The 23873-nt window shown below is 43.3% G+C and overlaps 1 protein-coding gene across 2 annotated transcripts in view; it reads right to left on the bottom strand.

The window, feature by feature from the left end:
* Positions 1-23873, bottom strand: part of GLG1 (golgi glycoprotein 1) — a 163359-nt gene that overhangs the window by 54298 nt on the left and 85188 nt on the right. For both annotated transcript variants that reach the window (XM_055233250.2, XM_063611556.1), the window contains 2 exons: positions 5757-5843; positions 498-713 (listed from right to left, as the gene is read on the bottom strand). In XM_055233250.2, coding sequence (XP_055089225.1) covers positions 498-713; positions 5757-5843 — 303 coding nt within the window. The remainder of the gene's footprint in view (positions 1-497; positions 714-5756; positions 5844-23873) is intronic.

Here is a 23873-nt window from a genome sequence, read left to right as displayed (position 1 = left end):
CATCTCTATTAAAAATACAAAAATTAGCCGGGCGTGGTGGTGCATGCCTGTAGTTCCAGCTATTCGGGAGGCTGAGGCAGGAGAATCACTTGAACCCAGGAGGCTGAGGCTGCAATGAGCAGAAATCCCACCACTGTACTCCAGCCTGGGAAACAGAGGGAGACTCTGTCTCAAAAAAAAAAGATTAGCGAACTCAGGTCTCTCCTTTGCCAGAGGCACATTATAGGTAACCAGCAGCTGGTCTAATATTGTGAAGATAACATCACTCTTTGCAGGTATTAATTCCTCTGCTTCCCATACAGTACTGAAATATTTTGCTACAAACACATGAAATACCTTGTCAACCAGCCTTAGCTCTTAGGGCTGTCTGGACAAGTTTCTTTAATTTCAACTTAAGGTCACTCCGGTCCTAAATTTTTCCCATGTCAGTTATACAAAGCTTTTCATACACCAAATTTTTAAGACCCCTTTGTTGAAGCTAATGTAGTATTACATACCTTTTCTCCAAGCCGAATACTGCCACATTTCAGAATGTTGATGTCATTTTTGCAGTCATCCATGAAGCCACAGATTAAACGGTAATCACTAAAAATGATGGCCGTCATCTTGGTAATGTATTGGTGACACTGATACTCAGTGATGTTGCCTCGGTGATCCACCAAGCAGGAAACCATGTAACCTTTTCCAACTGGTTCATCAGCACATTCTTTAATCTGCTCAAAATAAAGTAGCTGTTTTACAAAAGTGTTCCATGCTTGTATCAAATAATATTTATCAAAGAGAAACATGTCTGACATTTTCCTGTTGATTTCCTAATTCTTTACTTGGGAGAAAAAAAGAAAAATGCTTAGAAATATATCCAAGGAAAACATTTAGGAATACATTTATTTTAAAGAAAAATAGTGTCATCCCTACTCAGACTGTTGTGCCTTCTAGAAAAACCTCATTAATGTGTTTTGCAAAAAATCACCTACATATCCAAATGCTTAGGTAATGCTCACTTCTAAATGCAGTGAAAAGAGCTGTTAACATCTACAGCTTTGGCATGGTCCTATGGAAGTCTTTGTAACCATGCAAAAAATGCAGGGGACAGCGAGGGGATGAATCTAGGGAGGAAGGTTTGACAAACAGGTGCAGAAGTGAAGTCCAGCTGCATACCCTAAGCCAAGCTACACAGAAAACTATTATTGTTAGGTAAACCTAAGGGCCAAGGAGAGACAGGAGGGAAGGTGTAATATTACTTCTTGACATGATATTATTATTATTTATCTTTTGAGGCGGAGTCTTGCTCTGTTGCCCAGGCTGGAGTGGAGTGACATGATCTCGGCTCACTGCAACCCCTGGCTCCCGGGCTCAAGTGATTCTCCTGCCTCAGCCTCCTGAGTAGCTGGATTACAGAAGCTCGCCTCCATGCCAGGCTAATTTTTGTATTTTTAGTAGAGACGGGGTTTTGCCATGTTGGCCAGGCTGGTCTCGAACTCCTGACCCCAGGTGACCTGCCCACCTTGGCTTCCCAAAGTGCTGGGATTACAAGCGTGAGCCACCGTGCCTGGCCTACTTCTTGACATGACATTAATGTGTTCTAAATTAACTATGGATTGAACATGTGTTTTTGAAATCAGTAGAATCCAAACTTAACCGCTGTGGTCTGGGACAGAAACATGTTTAAAATAATGTTCAGTGCAGTTTAGCAAGAAGTTTGGGAAGGGCAACCTAGTTTGGGTGGTTTAGACATATGATCTAGTGGATCAGGCACAGAGTGATTCTGCATGGTGGTGTTCCTGCAAAGTGCATTCCAAACCACAAAATGCTAATAAAGCAAACTAGCCCCCAAATGCTGAAATTCAGGCAAAAGTAAAAGCTACTAATAGAATTATAAGCTTAAATTATAAAACAGAGAAGGGTGTTTGGAAAAGAGCCTATTGCATTTGGAGAAATTAAGACAAACTGAAGTGGCAATTCTGACAAGAGGAAGGAGTTAAATGGGAATGTTTATTTTGAATATAAACAAGAAACAGTGCTTTGAATCCAGTAGAGAGCATTCTCCCCATTAGGCTATCTATAACAAGCATGCCCATAGGGCAAAACAAACAAATCTCCTCTTCCAAAAGGTGCTGGATGAAGGACACACCTCTGATGAATTATCCTATAGGCAACAGGTTCTCTTCACCTCTAACTCCAGTATCAAATCCAGATCATGTAAATAACTCAGTTCAAAAAAGAAAGTTGTGTTTATTTCTAAAGGGGCAAACTTGGGAATTTAGTCAATAGTCTCACACTGGTTTCAGAGACAGCAGTGATTTTCAACAGTCAAGATGAATGAAATTCTTTCAGTTTAACCCCAAGTAAGTTTTTGTGATGCCTAAAAGAGGGCCATGGCTGGGTGCAGTGGCTCACTTCTGTAATCCCAGCACTTTGGAAGACCGAGGGGGGTGGATCACTTGAAGTTAGGAGTTTGAGACCAGCCTGGCCAACATGCTGAAACCCCGTCTCTACTAAAAATACAAAAATTGGCCAGGCGCGGTGGCTCATGCCTGTAATCCTAGCACTTTGGGAGGCTGAGGCGGGTGGACTACCAGAGCTCAGGAGTTTGAGACAAGCCTGGGGAACACGGCGAAAGCCCGTCTCTAATAAAATACAAAAAACTAGCCAGGTGTGGTGGCGTGCGCCTGTAGTCCCAGCTACTTGGAAGGCTGAGGCAGGAGAATTGCTAGAACGCGGGAGGCGGAGGTTGCAGTGAGCCAAGATTGAGCCATTGCACTCCACCCTGGGCAACAGAGCGAGACTCCTTCTCTAAACAAATAAACAAAAAACCCAAAATTAGCTGAGTGTGGTGGCACACATCTATAGTCCCAGCTACTTGGGAGGCTGAGGCAGGAGAATTGCTTGAACCCAGGAGGTGGAGGTTGCAGTGAGCCAAGATTGTGCCACTGCACTTCAGCCCCGGTGACAATGAGAGACTCCATCTAAAAAAAAAAAAAAAGAGGGCCAGGACTGTATGTCCTGGAAAAGATTTTTTTTTTTTTTTTTTGCTGAACAAAACAGAGTTAAGTTTGAAAAGTGAAAGGAGGAATAGATGCTTGAAAATCCCAGCACTTGTAATTCAACCACAGAAAAACATTGGATAAAAAACAAGACTAGTGGCAGACATCCACTTAATGAAACACAGAAACATTTTTCCAGGCCCTAATATTAGGCAACCAAAAGTTTTAAAACATCTCAAGAGGCCAGGAGTGGTGGCTCACACCTGTAATCCCAGCTTGGGAGGACGAGGCGGGCAGATCACGAGGTCAGGAGACTGAGACCATCCTGGCTAACACAGTGAAACCCCATCTCTACTAAAAATACAAAAAAAATTAGCCAGGCGTGGTGGCAGGTGCCTGAAGTCCCAGCTACTTGGGAGGCTGAGGCAAGAGAATGGCATGAACCTGACAGGCGGAGCTTGCAGTGAGCAGAGATCGCGCCACTGCACTCCAGCCTGGGTTACAGAGTGAGACTCCGCCTCAAAAAAAAAAAAAAAAAAAAAAATCTCAAGAAAAACTAGGAGCACATTTTGAACTGTAGCCTCAATAAGAAACTAAATGCAAATTTTAGCTTCAATCACTTGAGATTTTACTGAAACACAGAGATGTGGCACCTACTCATTTTTCAGCTCACTATCCATTACAACAGGGCGTGATGTTAGAATGAGAAGTTTGCATGTTTCTTCATTCTGCTGGACAGCACTTTTTCCTTCTATCTTACTAAACTTCTAAGATGAATAGCAAAAAAGGGGCACTAAATCATCATCAACATATTTAAAAATAGAAGTAAACTCTGAAGTGGCTGGGGAGCAGACTGAAAAGGTACCATTAGCAAAATGCTGCAGTCACTCTATTTTTTGACTGGAGCCAGGAGGAAAGCAGGCAGGATTTAGCTCAATCCTGGAGATTAAGTTTGGTTTGTATTAATAGTTTACAGGTATTCTTGTGATGTTGTTTTTCTCCTTGGAAGTAGGATTCCAAAATTAAGAAAGATGATAGAAGGAAAATATAGAATGAAATGTTTTGCTGGAGACTGTGTTCTTCCTGATATTTAATTTCCCTGACTCCAGTATAATCTTCCTGTGGGAGGGAGAAGTGTCCTTGTTAATGCTAATCTTTTACAAAACTAGAACACCCCAAAAGGTCACAGAGGACCATTGTGATATACACATTATATGGAAGCCAGCCTAATGCAAAGAGTGAAATTATTCTAGTGAATATGTACATACTCAACTAAATTTCCCTGGGCCAATCAAACTGGTATGTATTTAATGGGACACAAAATGGGGCAAAACAAACATATGTGGGTATGTATATATGTATCTCTCCCAACGTGTTTTTTAAAAAAAACTACTTATGGCCGGGCACAGTGACTCATGCCTGTAATCCCAGCACTTTGGGAGGCTGAAGCGGGTGGATCACCTGAGGTCAGGATTTGAGACCAGACTGGCCAACATGGCAAAACCCTGTCTCTACTAAAAATACAAAAATTAGCCAGGCCTGGTGGCGTGTGCCTGTAATCCCAGTTACTTGGGAGGCTGAAGCAGGAGAATTGCTTGAACCTGGGAGGCAGAGGTTGCAGTGAGCCAAGGTGGCACCACTGCACTCCAGTGTGGGCGACAGAGCAAGACTCCATCTCAAAAAAAAAAATCTACTTATAATTGTATAGTACCACAATATAGAGGGAAAATACAAACATTTAAAGTTCAAGCCTGGGAATAATTTCTTTGTTTGTATTTAGTTTTGTTATTAAGCAAACATCTTTGCCCTTGGTATTTTAAAGTTAGAGGTTTAGTGCTATAGCTAGCTAAGGGAGTTTGAGATGTAGAATATTAAAGCTAGGAGCTAAAGATAAATTTTTCAACGATATGCCTTTCTGCTCAGAAGCCCCAGGGTAAATATGAGGGGTCACTGCTTTAAAAGAATAAAACATAAGTGATCTAGTATTAGAAAGTTTGAGAAAACAGGTTCTACGAGTCCCCATAATGACACAAGGAACACAGGCTGATGGCTTATCTGGATGACACAGGGTCTTCCTTAAGAGCTCTGAAGAATGTGGCCCTGACTTAATTCATCAATAGGGCCAGCTTGAGGACAAATTAATATGGTGTGAGATCTATGACTGTTAATTCTGGGGTGGAAAAATAGCAACTGTTTTCTCTGTGATTCTCATATTTCAGTATGCAGAAACTCTGGCTTTCTGGAGTTTCTATTACTGATTCAAAAAAAAAAAAAAAAAAATTTAAAGTACCACAATTTTCACTAATACTATTTGTTGTTTACAGTGGGCCAAGATAAATAATTTTTAAAATCTTAATCTTTTTAACACTAACTCCTATTATTTGAAGTATATACCTCTGTGGGTCAATTGATCCAGCTGCATAGCCAAAACAGGAATGCTGACAGACCGCCTGTAACCAGGCTGATACGCTTCAGACACAGCACGTTGTCCAATGTGTGAGAGTAGCACTGATACCTCAGCACTTTTACTTGCTGTTTTGAGACCAATAGAACCTGATTTCCAACTGCCTCAATCAATAGTATCCTAATGTAAGCGTAGGTGGACGTTAACAAAAAGAGTCTAATTACACCCCTCAACTTCCTAATTTTCAACCAAGACAGATGTGAATTCTAAGAAAAGTAATGTAACTGAGTCATTCCTCTCATAAGGGCTGGTCTGGTAATTTTCTCCTCTAAGCCATTAGATATCTACAAAATTCTTTCACAACTTACCTCTGTTATAGTAGATTTGCAAACCTCTCTGGCCACAGATTCAAATTTGGGATCTGTAGTTAGGTTCAGCTTATAATTCCACAACAACTAGATATGAGAGGAAAAATAAAACAAAACAAAGAAAAACTCCAGTTAGAACAGTATGAAATTTATTATCAATGCTAAATGACAAAAGCCAATTATACAGAGTCAGACAAAGCATATTCACATCAGATAACAAACAAAGTAGGATAAAATGCCATCACATTCCTAGATAAAAGGAAAAAAATGCAAGCCAAATAAAACGATGACTATTCAGATATACTTTTGTCATTTTTACTAAAGGACAATTTTTATTTATTTATTTATTTTTTGAGACAGAGTTTCACTCTTGTTGCCCAGGCTAGAGTGCAACAGCGTGATCTTGGCTCACTGCAACCTCCACCTCTCGGGTTCAAGCGATTCTTAAATGACAAATTTTTTAGAGCTATAAATTAAAAACCATTAAAAAGTCAAGAAAAAAATGAAAAATTAAGATCCTTGGTAAGGTTTTCAAGGAAAATATAAATAGGTTATATGAGCTAAATTCTGCTTGAACCAAAAAGTCTAAGCCAGAAGCTCAGATTTGGTGGATTCAGTCTCAGATCTCACAATCAACAGTGCTTTCATAGATCGGTTTCATGGAGGAGAGTCGCCCAGGCTCTAGTTTCTAGGCATATTTATCTTCATTCATTCATTAATTTTTAAAAAAATAGCCACGCGCAGTAGCTGACGTCTGTAATCCCAGCACTTTGGGAAGCAGAGGCGGGCGGATCACGAGGTCAGGAGATCGAGACCATCCTGGCTAACACGGTGAAACCCCGTCTCTACTAAAAAATACAAAAAATTAGCTGGTGTGGTGGCAGGCGCCTGTAGTCCCAGCTACTCAGGAGACTGAGGCAGGAGAACGGCGTGAACCCCGGAGGCAGAGGTTGCAGTGAGCCGAGATAGCGCCACTGCACTCCAGGCTGGGCGACAGAGCGAGACTCTGTCTCAAAAAAAAAAAAAAAATTTGTAGAGATGGGATCTGTGTTGCCAGGCTGGTCTTGAACTCCTGGCTTCAAGCAATTCCCCTGCCTTGGCCTCCCAAAGTGCTGGGATTACAAGTGCCAGCCCCAGCCTCTTCATTCCCTTAAAACACTTGACACATACACTATAAGGTCCACTCTTAGACAGAGTTTCCCTCTTACTGCCCAGGCTGGAGTGCAATGGCACGATCTCGGCTCACCACAACCTCTGCCTCCCGGGTTCAAGCAATTCTCCTGCCTCAGCCTCCTGAGTAGCTGGGATTACAGGCATGTGCCACCAACGCCTGGCTAATTTTGTATTTTTAGTAGAGACGGGGTTTCTCCATGTTGGTCAGGCTGGTCTTGAACTCCTGCCATCAGGTGATCCACCCGCCTTGGCCTCCCAAAGTGCTGGCATTACAGGAGTGAGCCACTGAGCCCAGCCCATCAGGTCCACTTTATACAACTGTTTTAACACATCTTACACTAGAAAGTATCTAAAGCCTATTCTTACAGATAATGACTAGATATTACTTTATCTTCAAGCTTCCATAAAATGATTTTAAGTGATCCAATTTCTGAAATGTAGCAAAAATGAGCCTTAAATTGTTCAGTTGGTGAGATAGAGCAGAGACTTTGGATGATGTAGAACATGAAGACATATGTATATATTTATTTTTGGAGGGGGGTACATTCCTCTCTGACTACTATATACTCCTAGATAAAAAAATACAGTCATCAATCACTGATTCAGTTAAACATTTGCTTGGCAAGGCGTTTCACAGATAGGCTATTAGAGGAAACAAGCAAATGTTTACTCAGTACGTACTATGTTCCAGACACAGTGTTAGGAACTGGTGGATAAAACATAAGGAGAAGGACAAAGACTGTCCAGTGGCAACCATAGTCAATGGCAGGGAGTACGATCAAGTAATTGGCTAATGGCATCACTGGGTACCACAGCAGTATAGGGGAGGGGTATTCCAAACTGGAGAGTGATGGGGAGTTTGGTCAGGGAAGATTTACCATAGAAAATGCTAAGATGAAACCTGAAAGGCTAGCAGCAGTTAGCCAGATTCAAAGGTAGGGAGAAGACTTTTTTAGGCAGATGACACCGCATCCATGGAAGCAAGGGGTGGAGGGAACCAGAAGTCCAACGGAGGACTGACCCAGGAGCCTCAAGCCAGGCCAGATCAGAAAGCCTTTGTAAGCCATGACTGAACTTTAACCCAAGAATAACGGGAAGTCGCAGAAGAGAAAGTAGGGGGTGACACGACCAGATCTGCTTTTTAGAAGGACAGAGGTGTATAAAAAGTACATTAGGAATGACATGGAAGCATGCAGTTAATTCTGTATGAGTGCTGAGGAAGATCTGAAGAAAACACAAGGGATGGGAAGGATTTCTTCTCCTCCCTCCTCAAAAACAAAAACATGAGTAAAAGCTCTAATCCCTTGGCTACCATCAATAACTGAGCTTTCAGGCCGGGCATGGTGGCTCATGCCTGTAATGCCAGCACTTTGGGAGGCCAAGGTGGGTGGATAACCTGAGGTCAGGAGTTCAAGGCTGGTCTGGCTAACATGGTGAAACCCGGTCTCTACTAAAAATATAAAAATTAGCCAGGTGTGGTGGTGCACGCCCGTAATCCCAGCTACTCTGGAGGCTGAGGCAGGAGAATAACTTGAACCTTTAAAAAATAAAAAAAAAAAAAAGAAAAGAAAAGCAAAGCTTTCTGGTATCTCAAAAACTTAGGACAAACAGTAACAAAAGCCAGAAAAATTAAAACTATAAGCAGAAAATTTCCTTACTATTTTATCAAACGCAAAGTCAGATGTCCTACAATTGAGCTAGAAATAGATTTTCTGCCAAGAGATGTTTAGATAACCATTTAGATTTTCTGAATGTCTTAACCTTTTAATTTGAAAACTTACTTGTTCTGACAGGCATAAATTTCCTTATGAACAAGTCTCTTCCCTAAGAACCATGACAGTATTGTCAAAGGCTAAACATTTTACTGTATCTCATCTTTTTTTTGTTCATTTCAAATTAAGATATAATTCATATGCCATAAAATTTACCTCTCTAAAGTGTACAATTCAGTGGTTTTTTACTATATTCACAAGGATGGGCAACAACCACCATTGCCTAATTATAGAACATTATCACCCCAAACAGAAGCCCATACCCATTCTGTGACACTTTATCCTCTCTACCCTCATCTTCTGGCAACCATTAATCTACTTTCTGGTATTTTATTTCTTTTTTTTTTTTTTTTTCAGATGGAGTCTTGCTCTGTCACCCAGGCTGGAGTGCAGTGGCGCGATCTTGACTCACTGAAGCCTCCGCCTGGGTGACAGAGCGAGAATCCATCTAAAAAAAAAAAAAAAATTTTTTTTTGCCCAGGCTGGAGTACAGTGGCGCCATCATGGCTCACTGCAACCTCCACCTCCCGGGTTCAAGTGATTCTCCTGCCTCAGCCTCCCTGCTAGCTGGGATTACAGGCATGTGCCACCACATCCAGCTACATTTTTGTATTTTTAGTAGAGACGGGGTTTCACCATGTTGGCCAGGATGGTCTCGATCTCCTGACCTCGTGATCTGCTGGCTTCAGCCTCCCAAAGTGCCGGAATTACAGGCGTGAGTCATCGTGCCTGGCCTCAAATCTTAAGATATTCATCCATGAATCTATCTGTTCACCCATCCCAAACGCATAATGAGTAACTACTATAATCTGGACATCCTTCTAGGTAAAGGGGATGAGAAAGATGAAGAAGAAAAAAAAAAGGCCATTGTCTCAGCACTTCAAGAAGCTCAACCACAGGAGGACAAAAGAAGGAAGAGTCGCCTTGGAAAGAAAATAAACAATAAAAACATACTGTGATAAATGTGATAACAAGCATGCAGAAGATTTTACAGAACACAAAGGAAGAACACATTTCGTTGAGTGGTAAGAGGAGGGACAGGGAGTCTTGGTAGCAGTCCAGTCATCCTGGGCTTGATCCTCAGGCATAAGAAGCAATTTAGTCAGATGAAATGACGGAGATTGGGCTTCTAAGTGTACAAAGGTAGAAAGGACACAAAGAATAAATGATAACCTATAGAAACAGAGTTCAGAATAGCTGGAGTTGAAGGTATGAAAGATGAGATGGGGCGCAGGGGTCAGATCACACTGAATACCGCAGTTCATATTAAAGGTTTTGAATTTTATCTTAAAGGAAATGGAAGGTTAATGGATACTTTTAACCAAAGAACTCAAAAGATCACATCTGATTACACCAGAGAAGGGCAGGATTTAGGGAAGTTAGTAGACCAAGAGGCAAGAACTTATTTGAATGAAAAAAGATGGGATATACTTGAGATACTTAGAATAAAGTAATTACAGGATTAGGGTGTGGGCTAGGGGATGAAGGGAAAAGTTTCCTTCAGTCAAGCTCCTTGAAAATATAGTCAGTCTACTGGGAGACACCTCCCAGTAGGGGCCGACAGGTATCTCATACAGGCAGGTGCCCTTCTGAGATGAAGCTTCCAGAGGAAGAATCAGGCAGCAATATTTGCTGTTCTGCAGCCTCTGCTGGTGATACCCAGGCAAACAGAGTCTGGAATGGACTTCCAGCAAACTCCAACAGACCTGCAGCTGAGGGGCCTCTCTGTTAGAAGGAAAACTAACAAACAGAAAGGAATAGCATCAACATCAACATCAACAAAAAGGACATCCACACCAAAACCCCATCCGTAGGTCACCAACATCAAAGACCAAAGGTAGATTAAACCACAAAGATGGGGAGAAACCAGAGCAGAAAGGCTGAAAATTCCAAAAACCAGAATGCCTCTTCTCCAAAGGAACAAAACTCCTCACCAGCAAGGGAACAAAACTAGACGGAGAACGAATTTGACAAGTTGACAGAAGTAGGCTTCAGAAGGTCGGTAATAACAAACTTCTCTGAGCTTAAGGAGCATGTTCTAATCCACCAAAAGGAAGCTAAAAAGCTTGAAAAAAGGTTAGACGAATGGCTAACTAGAATAACCAGGGTAGAGAAGAGCTTAAATGACCTGATGGAGCTGAAAACCACCGTACGAGAACTTTGTGAAGCATACATACGCTTCAATAGCCGATTTGATCAAGCGGAAGAAAGGATATCAGTGATTTAAGATCAAATGAATGAAATAAAGCCAGAAGACAAGATTAGAGAAAAAAGAGTGAAAAGAAACGAACAAAACCCCAAGAAATATGAGACTATGTGAAAAGACCAAATCTACGTTTGATTGGTGTACCTGAAAGTGACAGGTCGAATGGAACCAAGTTAGAAAACAACCTTCAGGATATTATCCAGGAGAACTTCTCCAACCTAGCAAGCCAGGCCAACATTCAAATTCAGGAAATAGAGAGAACACCACACAGATACTCCTCAAGAAGAGCAACCTCAAGACACATAATTGTCAGATTCACCAAGGTTGAAATGAAGGCAAAAATGTTAAGGGCAGCCAGAGAGAAAGGTCAGGTTACCCAAAAAGGGAAGCCCATCAGACTAACAGCAGATCTCTTTGCAAAAACCCTACAAGCCAGAAGAGAGTGGGGGCCAATATTCAACATTCTTAAAGAAAAGAATTTTTTTTTTTTTTTATTAATTTTTGCATACAAAAACAATAAACATTTTCTAAAAATACATACAAACAAAAAGATGCGTATCAAACATATTAGGAAGGTTGCACATGGGAAGTCGGGGAATAGGAATTGGGGGTGGGAGTTAAAATAAATGAGAGAGGGACTTTATATGGATCAGTGATAATAACTCAATCCTCTATTTGACAAAGAAGAGGGAGAAGGAAGAGGAAGAAAAAGAAAGTGGGATAAAGGATCAGAAAGGGAAGAAAATAGAAAAAATTAGAGTATGACTCCAGGGTAGACCTGTTTTGTTGTCACTGAGTTGGTTGGTTGGTTTGTCTGTTGTATTCTTCATGTTTCGCCAAGTTGGCCAGACTGGTCTCGAACTCCTAGCCCGAAGTGATCAACCCGCCTCACCCCCCAGAGTGCCGGGACCACAGGCGTGAGCCACCACGTCCAGCCCCCACATTGCTTCTGGCCTCCGTGGTAGACCTCCCAGACAGAGCGGCCAGGCAGAGGAGCTCCTCACTTCTACCCAGACACAGGGCGGCCGGGCAGAGGAGCACCTCACTTCCCAGACGGAGCGGCCAGGCAGAGACGCTCCTCACTTCTTCCCAGACGATAGGTGGCCGGGCAGAGGCGCTCCTCACTTCCCAGACGGTGGGTGGCCGGGCAGAGGCGCTCCTCACTTCCCAGACGATGGGTGGCCCGGCAGAGGGGCTCCTCACTTCCCGGACGGGGCGGCCGGGCAGAGGCGCTCCTCACTTCTTCCCGGACGGGGCGGCCGGGCAGAGGCGCTCCTCACTTCTTCCCGGACGGGGCGGCCGGGCAGAGGCGCTCCTCACTTCTTCCCGGACGGGGCGGCCGGGCAGAGGCGCTCCTCACTTCTTCCCGGACGGGGCGGCCGGGCAGAGGCGCTCCTCACTTCTTCCCGGACGGGGCGGCCGGGCAGAGGCGCTCCTCACTTCTTCCCGGACGGGGCGGCCGGGCAGAGGCGCTCCTCACTTCTTCCCGGACGGGGCGGCCGGGCAGAGGCGCTCCTCACTTCTTCCCGGACGGGGCGCCCGGGCAGAGGCGCTCCTCACTTCTTCCCGGACAGGGTGGCCGGGCAGAGGCGCTCCTCACTTCTTCCCAGACGGGGCGGCCAGGCAGAGGCGCTCCTCACCTCCCAGACGATGGGTGGCCAGGCAGAGGCGCTGCTCACCTCCCAGACGATGGGTGGCCGGGCAGAGGCACTCCTCACTTCCCAGACGGGGCGGCCGGGCAGAGGCACTCCTCACTTCCCAGACGGGGCGGCCGGGCAGAGGCGCTCCTCACTTCCCAGACGGTGGGTGGCCCGGCAGAGGCGCTCCTCACTTCCCAGACGATGGGTGGCCGGGCAGAGGCGCTCCTCACCTCCCAGATGGGGCGGCCGGGCAGAGGCGCTCCTCACTTCTTCCCGGACGGGGCGGCCGGGCAGAGGCGCTCCTCACTTCTTCCCGGACGGGGCGCCCGGGCAGAGGCGCTCCTCATTTCTTCCCGGACGGGGTGGCCGGGCAGAGGCGCTCCTCACTTCCCAGACGGGGCAGCCGGGCAGAGGCGCTCCTCATTTCTTCCCGGACGGGGCGGCCGGGCAGAGGCGCTCCTCACTTCTTCCCGGACGGGGCGGCCGGGCAGAGGCGCTCCTCACTTCCTCCCGGACGGGGCGGCCGGGCAGAGGCGCTCCTCACTTCCCAGACGGGGCAGCTGGGCCGAGGCGCTCCTCACTTCCCAGACGGTGGGTGGCCGGGCAGAGGCGCTCCTCACTTCCCAGACGGTGGGTGGCCGGGCAGAGGCGCTCCTCACTTCCCAGACGGTGGGTGGCCGGGCAGAGGCGTTCCTCACTTCCCAGACGGTGGGTGGCCGGGCGGAGGCGCTCCTCACTTCCCAGACGGTGGGTGGCCGGGCAGAGGCGCTCCTCACTTCCCAGACGGGGCGGCCGGGCAGAGGCGCTCCTCACTTCTTCCCGGACGGGGCGGCCGGGCAGAGGCGCTCCTCACTTCCCAGACGGGGCAGCCGGGCAGAGGCGCTCCTCACTTCTTCCCGGACGAGGCGGCCGGGCAGAGGCGCTCCTCACTTCCTCCCGGACGGGGCGGCCGGGCAGAGGCGCTCCTCACCTCCCAGACGATGGGAGGCCGGGCAGAGGCGCTCCTCACCTCCCAGACGATGGGTGGCCGGGCAGAGGCGCTCCTCACCTCCCAGACGGGGCGGCCGGGCAGAGGCGCTCCTCACCTCCCAGACAGGGTGGCCAGGCAGAGGCGCTCCTCACTTCCCAGACGATGGGTGGCCGGGCAGAGGCGCTCCTCACTTCCCAGACGGTGGGTGGCCGGGCAGAGGCGCTCCTCACTTCCCAGACGGGGCGGCCGGGCAGAGGCGCTCCTCACTTCCCAGACGGTGGGTGGCCGGGCAGAGGCGCTCCTCACTTCCCAGACGGTGGGTGGCCGGGCAGAGGCGCTCCTCACTTCCCAGACGGTGGGTGGCCGGGCAGAGGCGCTCCTCACTTCCCAGACGGTGGGTGGCCGGGCAGAGGCGCTCCTCACTTCCCAGACGGTGGGTGGCCGGGCAGAGGCGATCCTCACTTCCCAGACGGTGGGTGGCCGGGCAGAGGCGCTCCTCACTTCCCAGACGGTGGGTGGCCGGGCAGAGGCGCTCCTCACTTCCCAGACGGGGCGGCCGGGCAGAGGCGCTCCTCACTTCTTCCCGGACGGGGTGGCCGGGCAGAGGCGCTCCTCACTTCCCAGACGGGGCAGCCGGGCAGAGGCGCTAAAGAAAAGAATTTTCAACCCAGAATTTCATATCCAGCCAAACTAAGCTTCATAAGTGAAGGAGAAATAAAATCCTTTACAGACAAGCAAATGCTGAGAGATTCTGTCACCATCAGGCCTACCCTACAAGAACTCCTGAAGGAAGCACTAAACATGGATAGGAACAACCGGTACCAGCCACTGCAAAAACATGCCAAATTGTAAAGACCATCGATGCTAGGAAGAAACTGCATCAATTAACGGTTGAAATAACCAGCTAGCATCATAATGACAGGATCAAATTCACACATAACAATATTAACCCTAAATGTAAATGGGCTAAATGCCCCAGTTAAAAGACACAAACTGGCAAATTGGATAGAGTCAAGACCCATCAGTGTGCTGTATTCAGGAGACCCATCTCACGTGCAAATACACACATGGGCTCAAAATAAAGGCATGGGGGAAGATCTACCAAGCAAATGGAAAACAAAACAAAACAAAACAAAAAAAGCAGGGGTTGCAATCCTGGTCTCTGATAAAACAGACTTTAAACCAACAAAGATCAAAAGAGACAAAGAAAGCCATTGCATAATGGTAAAGGGATCAATACAACAATGGTAAAGGGTTCAATTCAACAAGAAGAGCTAACTATCCTAAATATATATGCACCCAATACAGGAGCACCCAGATTCATAAAGCAAGTTCTTAGAGACCTACAAAGAGACTTAGACTCTCACACAATAATAGTGGGAGACTTTAACACCCCACCAGCAATATTAGACAGATCAACGAGACAGAAAATTAACGAGGATATCCAGGACTTGAACTCAGCTCTGGACTAGGCAGACCTAATAGACATCTACAGAACTCTCCACCGCAAATCAACAGAATACACATTCTTCTCAGCACCACAACGCACTTATTCTAAAATTTACCACATAATTGGAAGTAAAACACTCCTCAGCAAATGTAAAAGAGGAGAAATCACAAAAAACTGTCTCTCAGACCACAGTGCAACCAAACTAGAACTCAGGATTAAAAATCTCACTCAAAACCGCACAACTACATGGAAACTGAACAACCTGCTCCTGAATGACTACTGGGTACATAACGAAATGAAGGCAGAAATAAAGATGCTCTTTGAAACCAATGAGAACAAAGACAACGTACCAGAATCTCTGGGACACAGTTAAAGCAGTGTGTAGAGGGGAATTTATAGCGCTAAGTGCCCACGAGAGAAAGCAGGTGTGATCCAAAATTGACACCCTAACATCACAATGAAAAGAACTAGAGAAGCAAGAGCAAACAATTTCAAAAGCCAGCAAAAGACAAGAAGTAACTAAGATCGGAGCAGAACTGAAGGAGACAGAGACACAAAAAACCCTTCAAAAAAACCAATGAATCCAGGAGCTGTTTTTTTGAAAAGATCAACAAAATAGATAGACTGCTAGCAAGATTAATAAAGAAGAAAAGAGACAAGAATCAAATAGACACAATAAAAAATAATAAAGGGGATATCACCACCGATCCCACAGAAATACAAACTACCATCAGAGAATACTATAAACACCTCTATGCAAATAAACTAGAAAATCTAGAAGAAATGGATAATTCCTAGACACATACATCCTCCCAATACTAAACCAGGAAGAAGTTGAATCTCTGAATAGACCAATAACAGGTTCTGAAATTGAGGCAATAATTAATAGCCTACCAACCCAAAAAAGTCCAGGACCAGATGGATTCACAGCCGAATTCTACAGAGGTACAAAGAGGAGCTGGTACCATTCCTTCTGAAACTATTCTGATCAATAGAAAAAGAGAGAATCCTCCCTAACTCATTTTATGAGGCCAGCATCATCCTGATACCAAAGCTCGGCACACAACAAAAAAAGAGAATTTTAGACCAATATCCCTGATGAACATCTAGGAGAAAATCCTTATTAAAATACTGGCAAACCAAATCTAGCAGCACATCAAAAAGCTTATCCACCACGATCAAGTTGGCTTCATCCCTGGGATGCAAGGCTGGTTCAACATACGCAAATCAATAAACGTAATCCATCACATAAACAGAACCAACGACAAAAACCACATGATTGTCTCAATAGATGCAGAAAAGGCCTTCGACAAAATTCAACAGCCTTGCGTGCTAAAAACTCTCAATAAACTCGGTATCAATGGAACATATCACAACATACTAAGAGCTATTTATGACAAACCCACAGCCAGTATCATACTGAATGGGCAAAAACTAGAAGCATTCCCTTTGAAAACCAGCACAAGACAAGGATGTCCCCTCTCACCACTCCTATTCAACATAGTATTGGAAGTTCGGGCCAGGGCAATCAGGCAAGAGAAAGCAATAAAGCATATTCAAATAGGAAGAGAAGATGTCAAATTGTCCCTGTTTGCAGATGACATGACTGTATATTTAGAAAAGCCCGTTGTCTCAGCCCAAAATCTCCTTAAGCTGATAAGCAACTTCAGCAAAGTCTCAGGATACAAAATCAATGTGAAAAAATCACAAGCATTCCTATAAATCAATAACAGACAGAGAGCCAAATCATGAGAGAATTCTCATTCACAATTGCTTCAAAAAGAATAAAATACCTAGGAATCCAACTCACAATGGCTGTGAAAGACCTCTTCAAGGAGAACTACAAACCACTGCTCAAGGAAATAAGAGAGGACACAAACAAATGGAAAAACATTCCATGCTCATGGATAGGAAGAACCAATATTGTGAAAATGGCCTTACTGCCCAAACTAATTTATAGAGTCAATGCTATCCTCATCAAGCTACCACTGACTTTCTTCACAGAATTGGAAAAAATGACTTTAAACTTCATATGGAGCCAAAAAAGAGCCCGCATAGCCAAGACAATCTTGGGCAAGAAACACAAAGTTGGAGGCATCACGCTACCAGACTTCAAACTATACTACAAGGCTAAAGTAACCAAAACAGCATGGTACTGGTACCAAAACAGATATACAGGCCAATGGAACAGAATGGAGTCCTCAAAAATATCACCACATATCTACCACCATCTGATCTTTGACAAACCTGACACACACAAGCAATGTGGAAAAGATTCCCTATTTAATAAATGGTGTTGGGAAAACTGGCTAGCCATATGCAGAAAACTGAAACTGGACCCCTTCCTTACACCTTATACAAAAATAAACTCAAGATGGATCAAAGGCTTAAACATAAGACCTAGGACCATAAAAATCCTAGAAGAAAACCTGGGCTATATTAATAGGATATAGGATATAGATACAGGCAAAGACTTCATGTCTAATACACCAAAAGCAATGGCAACAAAAACCAAAATTGACATATGGGATCTAATTAAACTAAAGAGCTTCTGCACAGCAAAAGAAACTATCATCAGAGTGAACAGGCAACCTACAGAATGGGAGAACATTTTTGCAATCTATCCATCTGACAAAGGGCTAATATCCAGAATCGACAAAGGGCTAATAGCCAGAATCTACAAAGAACTTAAACAAATTTACAAGAAAAAAGCAAACAACACCATCAACACATGGGCAAAGGATATGAACAGACACTTCTCAAAAGAAGACATTTAGGCAGCCAACACTCATGAAAAAATGCTCATCATCACTGGTCATTAGAGAAATGCAAATCAAAACCATAATGAGATACCATCTCACGCCAATTAGAATGGCGATCATTAAAAAGAAACAACAGATGCTAAAGAGGGTGTGGAAAAATAGCAATGCTTTTACATTGTTGGTGGGAATGTAAATTAGTTCAACCACTGTGGAAGACACTGTGATGATTCCTCAAGGATCTAGAACTAGAAATACCATTTGACCCAGCAATCCCATTACTGGGCATATACCCAAAGGATTATAAATCATTCTATGATAAAGACACATGCACATGTATGTTTATTGCGGCACTATACACAATAGCAAAGACTTGGAACCAACCCAAATGTCCATCAATAGTAGACTGGATTAAGAAAATGTGGCACATATACACTATGGAATACTATGCAGCCATAAAAAAGGATGAGCTCATGTCCTTTGCAGGGACATGGATGAAGCTGGAAACCATCATTCTCAACAAACTATCACAAGATCAGAAAACCAAACACCACATGTTCTCACTCGTAAGTGGGAGTTGAACAATGACAACACATGGTCACAGGGAGGGGAACATCACACACTGGGGCCTTTTCGGGGTGGGGGGCTAGGGTAGGGATAACATTAGGAGAAATACCTAATGTAGGTGACAGGTTGATGGGTGCAGCAAAGCACCATGGCACGTGTATACCTATGTAACAAAACTGTACGTTCTGCATATGTAACCCATAACTTAAAGTATAATAATTAAAAAAAAAGTATAGCACATACGATTATGTGCAATACATAATACTTGATATTGCTAATAAATGACTATGTTACTGGTTTTTGAAAAAAAAAGAAAAAGAAAATATTAGTCTATAGCTCGTTTAATCTACTTCCTCTTTTATTCACCCGTAAAATTTTAAGTCAAAGCTATGTTTAGTCAGTTCTATAAAGTTAGTTTAAAAATCAAAACAAGAAATTCCCTGTCCAAAGTTCCACCCACTCCCCAGAAGCAGACACTTTCAATTCTTTTTGCTTAAGTTAATTACCTCCTTATTTTTAAACTACATGCTTAAACTGTCATTTCTTGACTTGTCACTTTTAGATATTCTGTAGTAACTTACACTGTAGAATATGAGGAATGAATTCTCATACCCATCTTCCTGGTCCCACTCCTCCCCATACAGTTAAATCATCATGTTGTTAGATACTCAGTATTCACATTATTGACTATGTAAAAAGTTATATATACTGAGACATAGAATATTATATTTATTCTCCTATATGACTTTTAGTTTGCTCTGTAGTTGTCATTTATTTCATAGGCCTATTTTCCTGTACACCCATTATTAATTAATCCTCAATCTCTTTACTAGAAATGTAAATCTCCTCTCAAAATGTTCTAGTGTGTCCAGTGAGACATTCCTCTTGCAGTCTTTTCATTTTCCTGCTTCCATCAGGGACTGGCTGTTTTCTCTGTACATGTATCATCCTTCTCCAGCATCCTCAGAATTTCCTTTGCTTTTCTCTTAGGCTGATTCATTAGTTACTGGATTCTTTATCTTTCTCTGCCTTGGTGTATTCCCTCATTTTCTTTAAGCACATCCTCCAGGGGCTTTATTTAAAAACACGTAGCCGGGCATGGTGGCTCACACCTGTAATCCCAGCACTTTGGGAGGCCGAGGTGGGTGGATTACCTGAGGTCAGGAGTTCAAGACCAGCCTGACCAACATGGAGAAACACTGTCTCTACTAAAAATACAAAATTAGCTGGGTGTGGTGGCACATGCCTGCAATCCCAGCTACTTGGGAGGCTGAGGCAGGAGAATCACTTGAACCCAGGGGGCAGAGGTTGCAGTGAGCCAAGATCGCACCATTGCACTCCAGCCTGGACAACCAGAGCAAAGCTCCATCTCAAACCACAACAATAACAACAAAAAATATGCATGAGTTGTAAGTGTTTGGAAGAACTGCATGCCAGAAATATCTTTATATTACTTTGACTGGATATCATTTTTCAGTAAGCACTTGTCCACTGTCTTCTAGCTTCTAGGAATGCTGATGGGAAGTATATTACTCAAATTGCCACTACTTTGATTTTGACCTGGGTTTTTCTTCTCCCTGAAAGCTTTAAGGTATTTTGCTTATTCCCAGGATTGTGAAATTTTACTGACAGGCAGCAGTGAGCAAAAAGGGCAAAAGCCTTCAAGGAGTTTACATTCTATGAAAGAGAGAAAGATAAGGCACAAATAATCAAGTAAATGTGTCAGGTGATAAGCTAGGGCAAGGTGAATTGAAAGTAGGGGAATGGGGTGCTATTTTCCATAAGAGAGTAAGAGAAGGAAAATGGATAGCCACAGAAGATGAATGTTCCATGTGGAAAGAATAGCGAATGCAAAAGTCCCGAGTCAGGAACATTTTCTGAGTATCTGAAGAACAGCAAGGAGGACACTGTGGCTTAAGTAGAGGTGGCAAGGGGCAACAGCTGTAGGAGAAGAGGTCAGAGAGTTGGTATTTGCATGCTTGCAGGGCACAAAGATTTGGGAGTTTAATCAGTGAGAAAAAAGTTTTAGGGGTTTTTGGACAGAGCAGTAATCTGAACTAACATGTTAGAGGGATCATTCCAGCTGTAGCATGGAGTATAGACTAAGCAGGAGGGAGACTGCTTAGGAGGCCAACACAGAAGTCCCGGAGAGACGTGATGATGACTTGGATCAGGGCAATAGCAGTGAAAATGGCCAAATTCAGGATATACTTCAAGAAGCAGCCAGAAGATTACTAATGGATTGAATGTGAAGTGTAAGAGAAGAATCAAGGTTTCTGATTTGAGCAACCAGATGAATAGAGGAGCCACTAGTGGAGATGGGGAAGACAACAGGAAGAGAAGGTTTAGGGGAAGAAAAATCAAGAGTTTTGCTCTGTAAATGACCATTAGACAAAGTAGAAATGTGGAATCAGCAGCTAAAGTCTGAGGTTCTATGGAAAGGTCTGGGCTGAAAAAAGACAATAACGACAAATTGCCAGTAGGGCAGCATCAACTGTCCCTCCTCAATGTAAGCCCTGGCAGCAGTTCATGGAGCCATCTGGAGGCATTTTCGCCCCATGGCCATTGTGACTATTGTCTAGTCACAGGGGCACGGAAAGGAGGTGCCTTGGCTCAGAAGCCTCAGGCCCCATGGGAACCAATATCCTTTGTAACAAACCTCTGGGCAGAGTTTCCAGGGTCCCTGCAAAGGATACATCCAGGCTTAAGAGTCACTACATTCAGCAAAGCATGGAAGTATGGCATCCCGATTGGGCATTTATAATTCATTTACAGCTCTTCACAGCCCATCTAAAATTTACCAATCAGGGTCATTTTAATTATAAACAATGCTGCCTAGGCATTTAGTTGATATTTTACTCTTATTAGGTTAAGGGAAAGGGAAATTAAGAAATTAATAGAATTCAAATACTCATGAAAATGGGAAAATGGCTTTGCTAACCTTTTACTCATAGGGCTGTTGTGAGCTGCTACAAATATTTAGCCCTTTTGGGCAGATATACAAGTATTTGTGTTGGGTAAACACCTAGAAGTAAAATGGCTGTATCATTTGCTATGCTTTAGCTAATAATGCCAAGCCAGCTTTGAAAGCACTAGCTGTGCTAACTATCACCATTGTCCCACACTCACACAGATACTCGGTATTGGCACTGTCAAGGTACTGGTATCTCACTGAGATTTTCATTTTCATGTCCCTGATTACTAAGCGAAGTTAAGCACCTTTTCATTGTTTTCAGTTCACTCAGATGTCATCTTTGAGACATGGCAGATTAAGTATCTTACATATATTTTTTTATTCCACTGGCTTTTCTTTATTGCTCTGTGTGATTTCTTTACATATTCTGGATACACAGTCAGATGTATGTATTATCAATTTTTTTCCTTTTCCATGGTGAAGTGCAGTGGTGTGAACATGGCTCATTGCAGCCTGAACCTCCTGGGCTCAAGCGATCCTCTTGCCTCAGTCTCCAAAGTAGCTGGGAACACAGGCCTGCATCACCACACCCAGCTAATTTTTCATACTTTTTGTAGAGACAGAGTTTCACCATGTTGCTCAGGCTGGTCTCAAACTCTGGGCTCATGCAGTCCTCTCACTTTGGCCTCCCAAAGTGCTGGGATTACAGGCCAGAGCCACGGAACCCAGCAATACTGTCTTTAATGAAACAGATTTTTAAAGTAACCAATTTATCAGTCTTTTTGCTTATACTTAGTGCTTTTTGTTTCCCAATTAAGAAAACTTTTTAAAATTTTTAATTGTTGGGTACATAGTAGGTGTACATATTTATGGAGTACAAGAGATACTTTAAAAGAGGCATACAACCATTTAAGAAATCTTTGCCAATCTCCAAGTCATGAAGATATTTTCCTATTTAGAAATTTTACTGTTTTACTTTTCACATTTGGATCTGCAGGGCATTCAGAATGGATTTTCCATGAATGGCATACAGTAAGGGTTAAGATTCTTTATTCAAGTATCCATTTATGTATGAATCTGCTTCTACCACACTGCCTTAATTACCGTTGCTTTACAGTAACTCTTCCACCAGGTAGTACAGTCTCTCTGCTTGGTTCTTCAAGATCGCTTTGGCTGTTACAGGTACTCTGTGTTTCCACATAAATTTTTAAATCATGTGGCCATTTTGCTAACAATAAATATGGGATTGCACAGAATCTATAGTCAATGTAATGAGCATTCACATTTTTTATAACACCAAGTCTTCCAACTTATGAGCACAACTGCTCATTTATTTATTTAGGCCTTCAAATTTCTCTTAATAATATTTTACAGTTATCTGTAGAGCAGTCTTACACATTTTTGTTAGATTTATTCTTAAGTATTTGATGCTTTATATGTTACTTTAAAATAATAATTTTTAATATATTTTTAAAATTGGCTTGTTAATAATATATAAAAGTACAATTAAATTTTATATACTGACCTTCTATCATGAGACTTTACTAAGTTCATCTATTAAGTACTTGCTAGTCCATTTATAAATTCTTTTGGATTTTCTACTTAGATAATCACCTCATCTGTAAATAATGACAATTTATGATTCTGCTGATAGTGCATTTTAAAAAATAATAGGCCAGGTGCGGTGGCTCACACCTGTAATCCCAGCACTTTGGGAGGCTGAGGCGGGCACATCACCTGAGGTCAGGAGTTTGAGACCAGCCTGGCCAACATGGTAAAACCCCATCTCTACTAAAAATACAAAAATTAGCCGGGTGTGGTATGTGCCTGTAATCCCAGCTACTCAGGTGGCTGAGGCAGGAGAATCACTTGAACCCAGGCGGTGGAAATTGCAGTGAGCTGAGATTGAGCCACTACACTCCAGCTTGGGTGACAGAGCGAGACTTCATCTCAAAACAGAAAAAAAGAATAAACAAATAATAAAAATGACAGCTTAATTTTTTCCTTTTTAATTATTACCTGTTTTCTTTTTTCTTGCCTTACTGCACTGGCTAGGACCTCTGTGATAATAAGTAACCATGTCTTGTTGCCAATCTTGGGTAGAAAGCTGTTAATATTTCACCATGAAGTATGATGCTTGCTGTAGGCCTTTTTATAGCACATTTTATCAGATTAAATAAATTCCCTTCTAGGGTGGGTGCTAAAATTGGAAATTTGAATGCTAATTTGATATTTGATGATGTTAAAGAATTATGGTATTATATGACAACGGCATTATGGTCTTTTTTTTTAAAAGTCCTTATCCTTTAGCGTATTTACTGAAATATTAACAGATGACATGATATGATGTCTGGGTTATGCTTCAAATGAATACAAAGGGAGGGGAAGTACATAAGGATATAAATGACAAAACATCTGAATTAATATTTGAAGCTGTATGGTGATTCCATGGGGGCTGGTTATACTACTCTGTTGAGATAGAATTTACATTGTAAAATTCACCCTTCCAGAGTACAACTTAGAGGTTATGGCTGTACAATCATCACCACTAATTCCAGAATATTTCCCCAAAAGAAACTCTGTATCTATTAGCAGTCACTTCCCATTCCCCACTTCTCTGAGTTCCTGGAAACCACTAATCTTCTTTCTGTCTTTGTGTCCTTTTT

This window comes from Symphalangus syndactylus, chromosome 11, assembly GCF_028878055.3.
Source record: "Symphalangus syndactylus isolate Jambi chromosome 11, NHGRI_mSymSyn1-v2.1_pri, whole genome shotgun sequence".
Taxonomy (NCBI): Eukaryota; Metazoa; Chordata; class Mammalia; order Primates; family Hylobatidae; genus Symphalangus; species Symphalangus syndactylus.
This window is presented reverse-complemented; position numbering and strand designations above follow the sequence as displayed.